The 17,362-nt window shown below is 45.1% G+C and overlaps 1 protein-coding gene across 1 annotated transcript; it reads right to left on the bottom strand.

Moving 5' to 3' along the window:
* Positions 1–1,112: 1,112 nt before the first annotated feature.
* Positions 1,113–8,443, bottom strand: LOC109770719 (uncharacterized). Its single transcript, XM_073507381.1, has 8 exons — positions 8,132–8,443; positions 7,775–7,849; positions 7,618–7,684; positions 2,664–3,135; positions 2,092–2,479; positions 1,684–1,883; positions 1,441–1,585; positions 1,113–1,327 (listed from the first exon to the last, which is right to left on the bottom strand). The coding sequence occupies exons 1-8, from the start codon at positions 8,441–8,443 to the stop codon at positions 1,202–1,204; spliced, it is 1,785 nt and encodes a 594-aa protein (XP_073363482.1). The 3' UTR covers positions 1,113–1,201.
* Between the last annotated feature and the right edge of the window lie 8,919 nt (positions 8,444–17,362).

Here is a 17,362-nt window from a genome sequence, read left to right as displayed (position 1 = left end):
TTCCTGCCCTGACAGCTCTGACAGACGGGTCCCACTTGTCATAAATGCATTTAAACCGTCTAAAACAGTCATCAACTGAAAGTGGTAGTTTTTAGCCACAAAGTTAAAAAAAATGTTCCTTTCCTGGCACTTTTAAAAATGTAGTAAATCTGTGGGACACATACCTCAAATAGTCTAGATTATGACATAATATCTTTTTTTGGCTTCAGCTATCAACACTAGAAATTTAGTTAGGGGAAAATCAATGTTTCGTGATTTCTACAATTGTATTCTTTGCAGTGAGAAAACTGAAGAAACTGCCTTGCACCTATTCTGGGATTGTACTTTTGCACAAAGTTTTTGGCAGTCCATTCTTCCCTATAAACCAAGGCGTATTTCTATTTTGGATGAAACCCTACTGGCTATTAAAGAACTCCCGAAAGGAACTTCCCTGGGCATCATTATCCTATGATGTTGGAATATTTGGAACCGAAGAAATGACAAGATTTTCAGGATGGAAGCTCCCGCTCTCACTACTTGGAAGTATCTTTTAAAGGAGGATCTTACTATTCTTCAACACATAGAGTGAGGACCGAGGATCTACAATTTGGATTGCTTGCAAAGCTGGATTGACAGTTTGACACTCATCTAGGATGATGTTGTCTTAGCTCACATTATCATCTTTTGTTCATGATGTTTTCAAAAACTAGCATAGGATAATTTTCTATTTTTTCCTGCTTTTTCTTGTATCATATGTACATATTCATTTTAATATAGAAAAAATACCATAGCACTATTATTCTATGGTTCTGGGTTTAAAAAACACACATCTATGAAGCTTTAGGGGCAAAAATAACAAGAGCTAGCAATTGCAAATTTTCATTCTGGTTGCTCCTACATGTACAGAGACCTACCTATCTATACGTACTGTATCTTGTACTATTTTTATAGTAAATAATAATGGAAGAATTCGTCCTTTCGCAGCCATGTACCTTCCTTGTGACATATATGGCGACCGTTAATCGGCTATACATGATGTGAGACCGAGTCTCTGCAAGCAAGTATATGCTTGTGCATAACATTTTTTTATAATTTCTTGGTTAATTTTCCGCCGTTTTTACAAAGTGAGTTCAAAACACAACGTAATTCAATAACTGTAAACTTAGCCAAAATGTCCTAGATGCAAGAAAGTTGACCGGTAGAGACCCGTGACTCAGCGGTACTACGAGGAGTAGCATTCTGACGACCCCCAGTGCCCGCTCTTCATCCTCCTATCCGTGATTATCCGTTTGCACATTGTGCAAGAGCTTGCTGCGCACACCATACAGAAGATATATTTCTCATCGTCCTGGATGCAAACGTATATATATGGCCATTAGTCAACCCAGTTAGATTCCATAGAGAGACAAACCAGTGCTATATACTTGGATGGGCAAATCATCAAAAGTTAGGCATGGCTACCTTGAAAGTCATTTCACGACACCTTGGACATCTCACCATAGCACCTACCGGTTTCAACTGATTCCGCATCTGGTTTCCAAATTGCAGTTCATCCATTTGTCTATCCAAGTCTGTCATGTCATGAGGCTCAAAGAGGCGACAGTTCCTACAAATTACAGTGCATTGGGTAAGTAGAAAAAAACATAGCAATCCACGTCTCCCCTTATTTCATGAACATATGGAGAAGAAGTATGAAGGGCCTACGTGAAATGACTGTAGCCACAGATCGCCTTGCCGCAGCGAAAGCAAAAGAACTGACCACAGTTTCCACACACCATTTTGTTGCAGCCTTCACATTTGGCGATGGCAATTCGGCATTTCGGACATACCCGAACATCTTTGTATAACTCTCTGACGTTCGCTAGTTCTTGCGCCACCTCCCTCTCAGTCATTCTGCCTGACCCCTGCAACCGTAAAACAAAAACTAAATAAGCATCACATGCTCAGTAAAATAGTACTACCTCTGTTCCATAATGTAAAACGTTTTTTGACACTATGACAGTGTTAAAAAAAAGTCTTATATTAAGTTACAGAGGGAGTAGCATTCACAGTCTCCCTCTAATTCTAACACGCTCAAACACACCAAAGAGATTTTATTAGTTGCATCTTTACCCTCCGACGTTGGAGCTTTTGTTCTGGAGTTAGACATTGTTTCCCTGGATGCCATAATTCCTTGCAAAAACCGCAGAAGGTAAACGAACATTTCGGACATTCCGCATTGTTATCCTCATCTTCCACGCAACCAACCACACATTTTGGGCAGTAAACCACGTCTGACATTGAGTCCAACGCTTTCTCGAGAGCAAGCCTATCCCAGCGTTCAAACTCTTCTTTGCTAAGAAGCCTCTTTAGCAGATAGTGTGGAATGGAAGTATTGCACTTGGTGTCAGGGCAAACTAACTGAAACAAAGTGCCTTCCTTCACATGCATCTTGCATAACGTCTCCATGCACTTCACACAATACAAGTGCTGGCATGGAAGCTTGATGAAGTTTGAACCTAAATGGTTCAGAGCTAAACTTAGTTTACAGGGGAAAAAATCTTAGACAAGTACAATTCAGTATCCAAAGAAACTTGATTGAAAAGAAAAGATGTCATAGAAATTTCTTAACAAACATATAATAGATTGGTTCCTTACTAATATTACGGCTGAATAAACAACAAGTGGGGAAAAGGGAAACATCTTTCCACTGGTTAAGGCATATCATGCACATATGGAGGTCCTCAAGAAAAGCTTGGTAATGTTTCTTACTACTGTAGCTGAGCATGGAAGGGATCACACACTCTAGTGAGAGACTTCTTGAGATTGCGCGCCGATCTCCCTTGTATCTATGAATGTCTGGACCTAACAATATTTTGCCATCAAGCCAGAGATTTGCCAATGAAGAATTGCGTATCCACTCGACCCATTGATATACCACTTCCTGCCCCGGCATCTCTGCCCAAATGGTATCAAGCATCTCACAGAGTTGAGAAACATCAGGCCCATCCATCCATTTAGCCGTTACGGTAAAATATGGGGGCTCTTTGCTAGGATATGATTTTGGAAGTAGGCATGTCAATATCAGAGGAGGCAAGTACTCAAAGTTGCAGGTGTAAGAGAATTCATCAAGTCCAGCATCATGTTCTTCTGTATCATGATCATCATCAGGACATCCTCCATATTTTGTTTTTTCAGTTTTTTTTCAAAAAGGGGGACTCCCCGGCCTCTGCATCAGAACGATGCATACGGCCACATTTATAGATAAAAAAGGTTCAACAAGGTCTTAATGTCTTGCAAAAAAGTAAAAATGGCAAGCTCACACAGAGCCACAACGCCAAGAACTGAAGGCCCAAAAGCCACAACCGGCTGGCACAATAAAAGATAGGTAAACTAATCGCCTATCCTATTACATGACCGCCATCCAAACCGGTTGAAGATATCACGCGCTACCATCTCCCACCGGACAGATCCAGTAACCAAACGCTCCCTGGCCTCCGTCGGAGTGAGTAAGGACCACGAACGGATCAACGCGGTAGCCCGGAATAAAACCTGCAAAAAATGAATAGTTGTTGTTCTGTTAAAAACCGAATCATTTCGGCAGTTCCAAATTGCCCATAACAACGCACATACTCCTGCTCGAATGTGTCTAGCTGTTTCTGACTCTATCCCAGCAAGCCACGTTCCAAATAACGTACTGACCGAATTCGGAGGAGTAATGTTAAAGGCAATTTGCACGGTGCGCCACAAAACTCTCGCCAACGGGCAATCAAAGAAGAGGTGCTTGATAGTCTCATCCCGATCACAAAAACTACACCTAGTAGATCCTGTCCAGTTGCGCTTAACCAAATTGTCCTTTGTTAAAATGACTTGTTTATGCACAAACCACATAAACACTTTAAACTTCAAAGGAACTTTGACTTTCCAAACATGTTTGGAACTATGAATACTTCTAGAGTTAATGACATCGATATACATCGATTTGACTATAAACTCTCCAGATCTAGTAAGCTTTCAACACAACTGATCAGGCAGATGAGTTAGCTGAACCTCCATCGGTCTACTCACCAAATGAAGCCAAGCTTCCCACCGGTCCCAACAAGCACCCTCCGAAACTGAATATTGAGGGGAATGGACTGCATAATCATTACAACAAGAGAATCACGACGCTGAACAATACGATATAGGGACGGATACTGGAGCGCCAACGGCGTTTCACCAAGCCAAGTATCCTCCCAGAAGCGAGTGGTGTTGCCATTACCGACAATAAACTTTGTTCTATTAAAGAAGGCGGCTTTGACTCTCATAAGCCCCTTCCAAAACGGCGAGTCAGTTGGTCTGACTGTCACCTAGGACAAAGTCTTGGACTGCAAATACTTACTACGGAGAATCTGCGCCCAAGTTGCCTCAGTCTCAACTGACAACTTGTACAGCCACTTACTGAGAAGGCATCTGTTCTTGACTTCAAGATTCTCGATACCAAGGCCCCCCTGGTCCTTTGGTCGACAGACGATATCCCATTTGGCGAGTCAGTATTTTCTCTTAAGTTCGTCACTCTGCCAGAAGAAACGGGATCGATAGAAGTCCAGCCTCTTCCTAACCCCAACTGGGACTTCAAAGAAGGATAAGAGAAACATCGGCATACTCGTGAGCACCGAATTAATGAGAATCAATCGGCCTCCATATGACATGAGTTTTCCTTTCCAGCAACTCAGTTTCTTCTCAAACCGATCCTCAATGCACTTCCACTCTCTGTTTGTTAGCTTTCGATGGTGAATGGGTATACCTAGGTACGTAAAAGGTAAAGCCCCCAATTCACATCCAAACAATTGCCTATAAGCCTCTTGTTCGTCCTTGGCTCTACCAAAGCAGAACAACTCGCTTTTATGAAAATTAATCTTCAATCCAGACAATTGTTCAAATAAGCATAACACCAGCTTCATATTTCTCGCTTTAGCCACGTTGTGCTCCATGAAGATGATTGTATCATCAGCGTACTGCAGGAAGGACACAGCACCATCAACTAGATGAGGCACCAACCCACCCACCTGACCGGCCTCCTTTGCCCTCCCTATCAGGATCGCCAACATATCAACGACAATATTGAACAAGATAGGGGACATGGGATCACCTTGTCTCAGGCCCTTGTGTGTCTGGAAATAATGACCTATATCGTCATTCACTTTAATTCCAACACTCCCTTTTTGCGTGAAAGATTCTACCTGGCGTCACCAAGCTTCATCGAAACCCTTCATGCGTAAGGCCTGTTGAAGGAACGGCCACTTGACTTTATCGTACGCCTTCTCAAAATCCACCTTGAAAATAACTCCATCAAGTTTTTTCGTGCGAATCTCATGGAGTGTTTCATGAACGACCACAACCCCTTCAAGGATGTTCCTATCCAGCATGAAAGCAGTTTGAGTAGGCTGCACAACAGCATGCGCAATCTGTGTGAGCCTAATAGTTCCGACCTTTGTAAAAATTTTGAAACTAACATTGAGAAGACAGATGGGTCTGAATTGCTCGATTCTCACAGCCTCTGTTTTCTTAGGAAGGAGGGTTATCGTACCAAAATTTAGCTGAAAAAGCTGGAGCTGCCCCGAGAACAAATCATGGAACATCGGCAACAGGTCCCCTTTAATAATATGCCAGCACTTCTTATAAAACTCAGCCGGGAAACCATCCGGGCCAGGAGCTTTATTATTTTTCATCTGCGAGATGGCTTCGAAAACCTCCTTTTCAGAAAAAGGAGCTGCCAAAATATCATTCTTGGACGGAGCTGCAGGCGGCAGTTCCGGTCCCTGGAGGGGGCCCGGGGCAGGTGGCCTCGGGGCCCTCTCCTCCTTCGGCGTCTAGGGTGGCCAGCCCTCCGTTGGCGCCGGCGAGCAGCTCTTGTCGGCTGGCTGGGTTGGGTGGGGAACTAGGGCAGGCGGCCCATGTTACCCCATCAACCGACGTGGTGCCGTCTCCCTGCCGTGGGGACCGGCTTGGTGTTCGGGGTGAGGCAAGAGCCCCCCCCGGGCAACTTCACTCGGGAGGAGGTCATAGCGTTTGGCGGTATTCCGGATCCGGTCTCTGAGGGGAGACGGTTGAGCTGCCGTCTTCAGGACCATCCGGAGGTGGACGATATACAGCAGCGGTGCGCCATGAGGGCGGCCAAGCTTCGTGACGTTCAGGTCACTACTGGTATGTCGTTAATACTTCTAATTCTATCTTGCATTTTTCAAACGATGAGATTGTTAATAATGCAAACCAATTAGGAATTTCACTAGGGAGTAATGAGGGTGAACTTTCAAAGTCCGTTAATGATTTACTTGATTTAGAAGCCAAGAGCGCTTTAGAAATGATTCATAACTTAGCAGGGATCAAACCCATGAATGATTCCGATATTGATGCTTTGGGGGTCCGGGTGCTGGATAACTTCTGTGCGGATCTTGCTAATCCCATCTCTGAGCCTGAGGAGGAAGATGAGAGTTTTGAGGATGTTGTAGTAAGACCTCCTGAGCCTGGTTGTGACGACCAGCTGGAGAGTAAGACCAGTCCTAAACGCAAATGGAAGCGGAAGATTTACCCGACGTCCGCAGTGCGTAGGAGTGCTAGGATCCGCACGACTAAAAAATTCCATGACGAGATATGAAAGGAATCTTTTGGAATAGCAGAGGTCTCAAAGACTTGGCTAAAAGAAGGTTTCTTGCTGAAGCATCTATCGAGCATAGGCTGGACTTTATTGCTTTGTCGGAAACTGGCCGAGATAATTTCTCGCCACAATTTCTCAATACTTTGTCAGGTGGTATTGATTTCGACTGGCACTATCTTCCGCCGCGAGGAAGATCGGGTGGGATCTTACTCGGTGTGAGATGCGAGTATCTCGAAGTCCGAAGTGTGGTCATGGGAGATTTTGCTGTTAAGTTTAGGGTGCTCTCGAAGGCTGATGGGTTTGATTGGGCTCTGGTGGCGGTATATGGTGCCGCACAGCTAGAATTCAAACCAGATTTGTTGGCTGATCTAGTTAGAGAGTGCGGCTCTGAGCAGCTACCAATCCTGGCGGGGGGTGGGGGGGGGATTTTAACATCATTAGGAGGCGTGATGAGAAGAATAATGATAATTTTGACGGGAGATGGTCGTTCATGTTTAACACTATCATTGAAAGCTTGGATCTGAGAGAGATTGAGCTTTCGGGTAGGAAGTTCACTTGGGCTAACGCAATGCCAAATCCAACATTTGAGAAGTTGGATCGTGTACTGGCAAGTGTCGAATGGGAACAGAAGTTTCCCTTTGTTACAGTTCAGGCACTCTCTCGTGGTATTTCCGACCACACGCCTCTATTTCTTGACTCTGGTGAGGCCTCTCACCTGGGCAATAAAAATGTCTTCTCATTCGAGCTTGCTTGGTTTGAAAGAGAAGGTTTCCTTGATCTCGTAGCCAGAGAGTTGGCTAAGGATGCAGAAGGGAGGACTGCGCTTGAGCGCTGGCAGAATAAGATTAGGCACCTGAGAAGTTTTCTACGTGGGTGGGCTAAGCATCTAAGCGGGATTTATAAGGTTGAAAAGGAACGGCTCCTTACCCTTATTCAGTCCTTAGATGTAAAAGCAGAAACCACGATTCTGCCAGCCGCAGAGTTTCATGCCAAGCTAGACGCAGAGATGAGGCTGAAAGAACTTCTTCGTGAAGAAGAAAGCCTGGCACACACTTGAGCGTCATCATGAAGATCGTAACGTATGCAAACCTGTAATTGAAGTGGTACAGATGAAACAGCATTAAACCCAGATTTCCACCATCCAAGAAAAGATGAACGACAACACCACAACGCAGAAACCTGGAAATAGCGTAGCCCTGCTTTGCTTTCGAATTCAACAAGGTCGTCCCCATATATTGCTTTCAATGCCATCAGCTGTAGTGGAGATACAATGAGCAAACGAATGAGCCATGCTACAAAATTGTTAGAATGAACTCAAAATCAACAGTCCAACAATGTTCGTTTCTCGAATAGGGCTATGCCTCTTGTCAGGCATTGTCTACATGCCACCAACTTCGGTGTTTTATTTCGGCAGAACCATCATCTAAAACCAGAAAAATCGAACTCAGTGTCAAAATCGTCACAGCAAAGTCCAAGATCACAAGATTGGTGAAATTTTCCCAACTTGACCCCACTAGATTAGTTAGTATACTGGACCTCGTCCTCTTGTTGCTCCTGGTTGTTTCGTATCTCGTCTTCGCAAGCCTTGCTCTCTGCCTGAAGGCGAAGTCCCGATGAAGCCGCGGCCACCGTGGCTTCCTCCAGCCTGGAGTCAGCCTCGGCCGCCGCGACCCAGGGAGAGTCAATGTCGAGCATGTCCTCCTCGGCGCGGCCATCACACGACACCGGCAGTGCCGCCGCGGCGCCCGAGGAGGATGAGGAGGACGCCTCGTGTGAGTAGTCAGGGGAAGGGTCGTGGTGGGGTACCGGCGGTGGCGATGACGCCGTGCCGACGGAATCTGCAGCCATGGCGGGGAGCTCGGAGCTTAGAGACTTAGAGTTGTAGTTGAGTTGGGACCGTGCGTGTTCTCCGTTTGAGTTTGAGGTTTGCGTAGTTTAATTACGGTAAGGATTCCTACCCGATTATGCCACGTCATTGGTGGATTTTGGTATGAAAAGATTGGCCATGGCATACGCTCACAATAATAGAGGGAAAACGCTTGAAATCCACCGACGGATCTTTTGGCCTTGAATTAGTAGCCATAACTTTTTTAAGGTTTTTTGGCGCTAAGCATCCACCGGCGGATAATTTCAGAAGATCCACCGCCTCAGCAACCGTTAGATCTGGCACCATCCAACAACCCAACCTCGTCCTCGTCATTGCAACAGACCACATGTTGCATAACGCCTTTTGCAACATTGGTGTTGTTGCATAATTTTTTTTCCGTCTTCACTTTTCTGCAACATTGATGTTGTTGCGGAATGAACTTTTGCAACATTTATGATGTTGCAGAATTTTTTTCCCACCTTCACTTTTCTGCAACATGAGTGTTGTTGCGGAACAAACTTTTGCAACATAGTTGTGTTGCAGAAAAAAATCGTCTTCACATTTTTGCAGCATGAGTGTTGTTGCGGAAGAAACTTTGCCACACCGATGATGTTGCAGAAAAAATCAATGAAAAATAAAGTTACAGAAACGTTGATGTCGTCGCCGACAACACCGCTGTTGTTCGCCGTCGTAGCCGCCAACCACAAGGCCATTCACCTCCAAGCTCCTGTCCCGAGCGTCGTCAATCCCTGTCGCCGGTCGCGTCGGCTGACGAGCTCGCATGATAGTCTATGGGTGCTTGCTGTTGTAGCCGCTAGCTACTGCTTGCAAGCTACCTCCATGGACGCCCACTAGCTGCTAGCTGCTTCTTGCAAGCTACCTCCATGGATGGATTCAGGCCCCGGGCAGAAGGGGTCGTGGCCTGGGGCGTAAGGCCCATCTCCTATGTATAATTTATCACTATAGCTATAGTAAAATGCTACAGTCAACGAAGCAGCCTAGGCTTGGGCCCAGTTTGCTTGGGGCCTGGCCCATTCCTGGGTCCGCCACGGGAAATGCCCACTAGCCGCTAAGTGCTGCTTGCATACTACCTCCATGGACGCCCATGGCCGGGTTGGGGAAGGACATGGCCGGGTTAAGGTGTCCACCGGAGCCTTGCATGGAGATGTCTGCTCGCAGGCCGGTGGGCATGGGTTGTGTTTTACTTACATGCGTGATGCAAGAGGTTCGGCTCACCTGCAGGGATTCCTGCAGGAAATATTGTGCAGGCCCAATAAAAGACCGCCACGTGTCCGTGTGGGCCAACTTCTCCCGTTAAGATACGGAGCAGATATATTTTGATACAAGAAGAACGTAGGAGCAGTGCGGCGAGGCGAACATGGAGGACTCCGGCGACATGCAATGCGCTGGAACGGCAACGTGAGCAGCGGTGTCCCTTCACGTGGCCGAGGAGAGCTCCGCCGCCGTCCGTGGTCTCTTCCACGGCTTCCCGGGGCTCTGGCCAAAGTGGCGCTACCAGATGGCAGCGCTCACCGGTCGCCGCGTCCTCGTCCGCGACCTCCGCGGCTTCGGCGCTGGTCTCTCCTTCGACCAGGTGCACGCTGCGGTTGCGTCCTCGCCGGGATGACGGAAAACACTGGACTCTCCTTCGCAGAAGATGTCGTCGAGCACTGTTGCTATGCGGGATGTGGTGGTGCAGTTTGCCTCCATCCATGCCGAGTTTGATGCAGCGACTATTTATGGACGTCCTAGCATGTGCATCGGTTGGAGTCATCTGCAGCATTCACGTGAGAACCAGCCATGCTGCAGTGGTACAACGTTCTCCATGTCATCGAGGTTGAAAGGCTCATTCAACTAACTAGCCCCCTCGAATTGAAGGAAATATGCCCTAGAGGTAATAATAAAGTTGTTATTTATATTTCCTTATATCATGATAAATGTTTATTATTCATGCTAGAATTGTATTAACCGGAAACATAATACATGTGTGAATACATAGACAAACAAAGTGTCACTAGTATGCCTCTACTTGACTAGCTCGTTGAATCAAAGATGGTTATGTTTCCTAACCATAGACATGAGTTATCATTTGATTAACGGGATCACATCATTAGTGAATGATGTGATTGACTTGACCCATTCTGTTAGCTTAGCATTTGATCATTTAGTATATTGCTATTGCTTTCTTCATGACTTATACAGGTTCCTATGACTATGAGATTATGCAACTCCCGAATACCGGAGGAACACTTTGTGTGCTACCAAACATCACAACGTAACTGGGTGATTATAAAGGTGCTCTACAGGTGTCTCCGATGGTACTTGTTGAGTTGGCATAGATCGAGATTAGGATTTGTCACTCCGATTGTCGGAGAGGTATCTCTGGACCCTCTCGGTAATGCACATCACTATAAGCCTTGCAAGCAATGTGACTAATGAGTTAGTTGCGGGATGATGCATTACGGAATGAGTAAAGAGACTTGTCGGTAACGAGATTGAACTAGGTATTGAGATACCGACGATTGAATCTCGGGCAAGTAACATACCGATGACAAAGGGAACAACGTATGTTGTTATGCGGTTTGACCGATAAAGATCTTCGTAGAATATGTAGGAACCAATATGAGCATCCAGGTTCCGCTATTGGTTATTGACTGGAGATGTGTCTCACTCATATCTACATAGTTCTCGAACCCGTAGGGTCCGCACGCTTAACGTTCGGTGACGATCGGTATTATGAGTTTATGTGTTTTGATGTACCGAAGATAGTTCGAAGTCCCGGATGTGATCACAGACATGACAAGGAGTCTCGAAATGGTTGAGACATAAAGATTGATATATTGGATGGCTATATTCGGACACCAGAAGTGTCGCGGGTGATTTCGGAGAAAACCGGAGTGCTGGAGGGGTTACCGGAACCCCCTGGGGAAGTATTGGGCCTTAATGGTCCTTAGGGGAGAGAGAGGGCAGTAGCCCAGGAGGCGGCGCGCCCCCTCCCATGGGGAGTCCGAATTGGACTAGGGGAGGGGGGAGCGGCCCTCTTTCCCTCTCCCTCTCCCTCTCTTTCCTTCCCCCTTCCCCCTTCCTAGTAGGACTAGGAAAGGATGAATCCTACTCCTACTAGGAGGAGGATTCCTCCTCTCCTCGGGGCACACCAAGGCCGGCCGGCCTCCCCCCTTGCTCCTTTATATACGGGGGCGGGGGGCACCCTAGGACACACAAGTTGATTGTTCCAAGCCGTGTGCGGTGCCCCCCTCCACCATATTCCACCTCGGTCATATATCGTAGCGGTGCTTAGGCGAAGCCCTGCGTCGGTAGCTTCATCATCACCGTCATCACGCCATCGTGCTAATGAAACTCTCCCTTGAAGCTCTACTGGATCGTGAGTTCGTGGGACGTCACCAAGTTGAACGTGTGCAGATCGCGGAGGTGCCGTACGTTCGGTACTAGGATCGGTCGATCGTGAAGACGTACGACTACATCAACCGCGCGGTCATAACGCTTCCGCTTACGGTCTACGAGGGTACGTGGCCGACACTCTCCCCTCTCGTTGCTATGCATCACCATGACCTTGCGTGTGCGTAGGAATTTTTTTTTAAATTACTATGTTCCCCAACAGTGGCATCCGAGCCAGGTTTATGCGTAGATGTTATATGCACGAGTAGAACACAAGCGAGTTGTGGGCGATACTAGTCATACTGCTTACCAGCATGTCAAACCTTAATTTGGCGGTATTGTTGGATGAAGCGGCCCGGACCGACATTACGTGTACGCTTATGCGAGACTGGTTCTACCGACGTGCTTCGCACACAGGTGGCTGGCGGGTGTCAGTTTCTCCAACTTTAGTTGAATCGAGTGTGGCTACGCCCGGTCCTTGTGAAGGTTAAAACATCACATACTTGACGAAATATCGTTGTGGTTTTGATGCGTAGGTAAGAACGGTTCTTGCTCAGCCGCAGCCACGTAAAACTTGCAACAACAATGTAGAGGACGTCTAACTTGTTTTTGCAGGGCATGTTGTGATGTGATATGGTCAAGAAATGATGCTAAATTTTATTGTATGAGATGATCATGTTTTGTAATGAAGTTATCGGCAAACTGGCAGGAGCCATATGGTTGTCGCTTTATTGTATGAAATGCAATCGCCATGTAATTGCTTTACTTTATCACTAAGCGGTAGCGATAGTCATAGAAGTAATAGTTGGCGAGACGACAACGATGCTACGATGGAGATCAAGGTGTCGCGCCGGTGACGATAGTGATCATGACGGTGCTTTGGAGATGGAGATCAAAGGCACGAGATGATGATGGCCATATCATATCACTTATATTGATTGCATGTGATGTTTATCTTCTGTGCATCTTATTTTGCTTAGATCGACGTTATCATTATAAGATGATCTCTCACTAAATTTCAAGGTATAAGTGTTCTCCCTGAGTATGCACCGTTGCGAAATTTCGTCGTGCCGAGACACCACGTGATGATCGGGTGTGATAAGCTCTACTTTCACATACAACGGGTGCAAGCCAGTTTTGCACACGCAGAATACTCGGGTTAAAATTGACGAGCCTAGCATATGCAGATATGGCCTCGGAACACTGAGACCGAAAGGTCGAGCGTGAATCATATAGTAGATATGATCAACATAGTGATGTTCACCATTGAAAACTACTCCATCTCAAGTGATGATCGGACATGGTTTAGTTGATATGGATCACACGTGATCACTTAGATGATTAGAGGGATGTCTGTCTAAGTGGGAGTTCATAAGTAATTTGATTAATTGAACTTTAATTTATCATGAACTTAGTACCTGATAGTATTTTTCATGTCTATGTTGTTGCAGATAGATGGCCCGTGCTGTTGTTCCGTTGAATTTTAATGCGTTCCTAGAGAAAGCTAAGTTGAAAGATGATGGTAGCAACTACACGGACTAGGTCTGTAACTTGAGGATTATCCTGGCAGCACCGTTGGGTGCCAGGCCTGCAGCAGATGCTACTGATGACGTTAAGAACGTCTGGCAGAGCAAAGCTGAGGACTACTCGATAGTTCAGTGTGCCATGCTTTACGGCTTAGAACCGGGACTTCAACGACGTTTTGAACGTCATGGAGCATATGAGATGTTCCAGGAGTTGAAGTTAATATTTCAAGCAGATGCCCGGATTGAGAGATATGAAGTCTCCAATAAGTTCTACAGCTGCAAGATGGAGGAGAATAGTTCTGCCAATGAGCATATACTCAAAATGTCTGGGTATAACAATCACTTGATTCAACTGGGAGTCAATCTTCCGGATGATAGTGTCATTGACAGAATTCTTCAATCACTGCCACCAAGACAATTCCCGAGCTCTTCGCAATGCTAAAGGCTGCGGAGGTAGAAATCAAGAAGGAGCATCAAGTGTTGATGGTCAAAAAGACCACCAGTTTCAAGAAAAAGGGTAAAGGGAAGAAGGGGAACTTCAAGAAGAACGGCAAGCAAGTTGCTGCTCAAGTGAAGAAGCCCAAGTCTGGACCTAAGCCTGAGACTGAGTGCTTCTACTGCAAAGGGACTGGTCACTGGAAGCAGAACTGCCCCAAGTATTTAGCGGATAAGAAGGATGGCAAGGTGAACAAAGGTATATGTGATATACATGTTATGGATGTGTACCTTACTAATGCTCGCAGTAGCACCTGGGTATTTGATACTAGTTCTGTTGCTAATATTTGCAACTCGAAACAGGGGCAATGGATTAAGCGAAGATTGGCTAAGGACGAGGTGACGATGCGCGTGGCAAATGGTTCCAAAGTCGATGTGATCGCAGTCGGCATGCTACCTCTACATCTAACTTCGGGATTAGTTTTAGACCTGAATAATTGTTATTTGGTGCCAGCGTTGAGCATGAACATTATATCTGGATCTTGTTTGATGCGAGACGGTTATTCATTTAAATTTGAGAATAATGGTTGTTCTATTTATATGAATAATATCTTTTATGGTCATGCACCCTTGAAGAGTGGTCTATTTTTAATGGATCTCGATAGTAGTGATACACATATTCATAATATTGAAGCCAAAAGATGCAGAGTTGATAATGATAGTGCAACTTATTTGTGGCACTGCAGTTTGGGTCATATTGGTGTAAAGCGCATGAAGAAACTCCATTCTGATGGACTTCTGGAATCACTTGGTACTTGCAAACCATTGCTCATAGGCAATATGACTAAAACGCCATTCTCCAGAACAATGGAGCGAGCAACAGATTTATTGGAAATCATACATACTGATGTATGTGGTCCGATGAATATTGAGGCTCGCGACGGGTATCGTTATTTTCTGACCTTCACAGATGATTTGAGCAGATATGGGTATATCTACTTGATGAAACACAAGTCTAAAATATTTGAAAAGTTCAAAGAATTTCAGAGTGAAGTGGAAAATCATCGTAACAAGAAAATAAAGTTTCTATGATCTGATCGTGGAGGAGAATATTTGAGTTACGAGTTTGGTCTTCATTTGAAACAATGCGGAATAGTTTTGCAACTGACGCCACCCGGAACACCACAGCGTAATGGTGTGTCCGAACGTCGCAATCGTACTTTACTTGATATGGTGAGATCTATGATGTCTCTTACTGATTTACAGCTATCTTTTGGGGTTATGCTTTAGAGATGGCTGCATTCACGTTAAAATAGGGCACCATCTAAATCCGTTGAGACGACGCCTTATGAACTGTGGTTTGGAAAGAAACCAAAGTTGTCGTTTCTTAAAGTTTGGGGCTGCGATAATTATGTGAAAAAACTTCAACCTGATAAGCTCGAACCCAAATCGGAGAAATGTGTCTTCATAGGATACCGAAAGGAGACTGTTGGGTACACCTTCTATCACAGATCAGAAGGCAAGACATTCGTTGCTAAGAATGGATACTTTCTAGAGAAGGAGTTTCTCTCGAAAGAAGTGAGTGGGAGGAAAGTAGAACTTGATGAGGTAACTGTACCTACTCCCTTATTGGAAAGTACTTCATCATAGAAATCTGTTCCTGTGACTCCTACACCAATTAGTGAGGAAGCTAATGATGATCATGTAACTTCAGATCAAGTTACTACCGAACCTCGTAGGTCAACCAGAGCAAGATCCGCACCAGAGTGGTACGGTAATCCTATTCTGGAGGTCATGTTACTTGACCATGACGAACCTACGAACTATGAGGAAGCGATGATGAGCCCAGATTCCGCAAAATGGCTTGAGGCCATGAAATCTGAGATGGGATCCATGTATGAGAACAAAGTGTGGACTTTGGTTGACTCGCCCGATGATCGGCAAGCCATCGAGAATAAATGGATCTTCAAGAAGAAGACTGACGCTGACGGTAATGTTACTGTCTACAAAGCTCGACTTGTTGCGAAAGGTTTTCGACAAGTTCAAGGAGTTGACTACGATGAGACCTTCTCACCCGTAGCGATGCTTAAGTCCGTCCGAATCATGTTAGCAATTGCCGCATTTTATGATTTTGAAATTTGGCAAATGGATGTAAAGACTGCATTCCTGAATGGATTTCTGGAAGAAGAGTTGTACATGATGTAGCCTGAAGGTTTTATCGATCCAAAGGATGCTAACAAAGTGTGCAAACTCCAGCGATCCATCTATGGACTGGTGCAAGCATCTCGGAGTTGGAACAAACGTTTTGATAGTGTGATCAAAGCATATGGTTTTATACAGAGTTTTGGAGAAGCCTGTATTTACAAGGAAGTGAGTGGGAGCTCTGTAGTATTTCTAATATTATATATGGATGACATATTGTTGATTAGAAAATGATATAGAATTTCTGGATATCATAAAAGGATACTTGAATAAGAGTTTTTCAATGAAAGACCTCGGTGAAGCTGCTTATATATTGGGCATCAAGATCTATAGAGATAGATCAAGACGCTTAATTGGACTTTCACAAAGCACATACCTTGATAAAGTTTTGAAGAAGTTCAAAATGGATCAAGCAAAGAAAGGGTTCTTGCCTGTGTTACAAGGTGTGAAGTTGAGTCAGACTCAATGCCCGACCACTGCAGAAGATAGAGAGAAAATGAAAAGTGTTCCCTATGCTTCAGCCATAGGCTCTATCGTGTATGCAATGTTGTGCACCAAACCTGATGTGTGCCTTGCTATTAGTTTAGCAGCGAGGTACCAAAGTAATCCAGGAGTGGATCACTGGACAGCAGTCAAGAACATCCTGAAATACCTGAAAAGGACTAAGGATATGTTTCTTGTTTATGGAGGTGACAAAGAGCTCGTCGTAAATGGTTACGTGATGCAAGCTTTGAAACTGATCCGGATGACCCTAAGTCACAAACCGGATACGTATTTATATTGAACGGTGGAGTTGTCAGTTGGTGCAGTTCTAAGCAAAGCGTCGTGGCGGGATCTACATGTGAAGCGGAGTACATAGCTGCTTCGGAAGAAGCAATTGAAGGAGTCTGGATGAAGGAGTTCATATCCGATCTAGGTGTCATACCTAGTGCATCGGGGCCAATGAACATCTTTTGTGACAATACTAATGCAATTGCCTTGGCAAAGGAATCCAGATTTCACAAGAGAACCAAGCACATCAAGAGACGCTTAAATTCCATCTGCGATCAAGTCAAGGAGGGAGACATAGAGATTTGCAAGATACATACGGATCTGAATGTTGCAGACCCGTTGACTAAACCTCTTCCACGAGCAAAACATCATCAGCACCAAGACTCCATGCGTGTTAGAATCATTACTATGTAATCTAGATTATTGACTCTAGTGCAAGTGGGAGACTGAAGGAAATATGCCCTAGAGGCAATAATAAAGTTGCTATTTATATTTCCTTATATCATGATAAATGTTTATTATTCAGGCTAGAATTGTATTAACCGGAAACATAATACATGTGTGAATACA

This window comes from Aegilops tauschii, chromosome 2, assembly GCF_002575655.3.
Source record: "Aegilops tauschii subsp. strangulata cultivar AL8/78 chromosome 2, Aet v6.0, whole genome shotgun sequence".
In the NCBI taxonomy this organism is placed as follows: domain Eukaryota; kingdom Viridiplantae; phylum Streptophyta; class Magnoliopsida; order Poales; family Poaceae; genus Aegilops; species Aegilops tauschii.
Note: the sequence above shows the minus strand (reverse complement) of the source record. Positions and strands in the feature narration are given on the sequence as shown.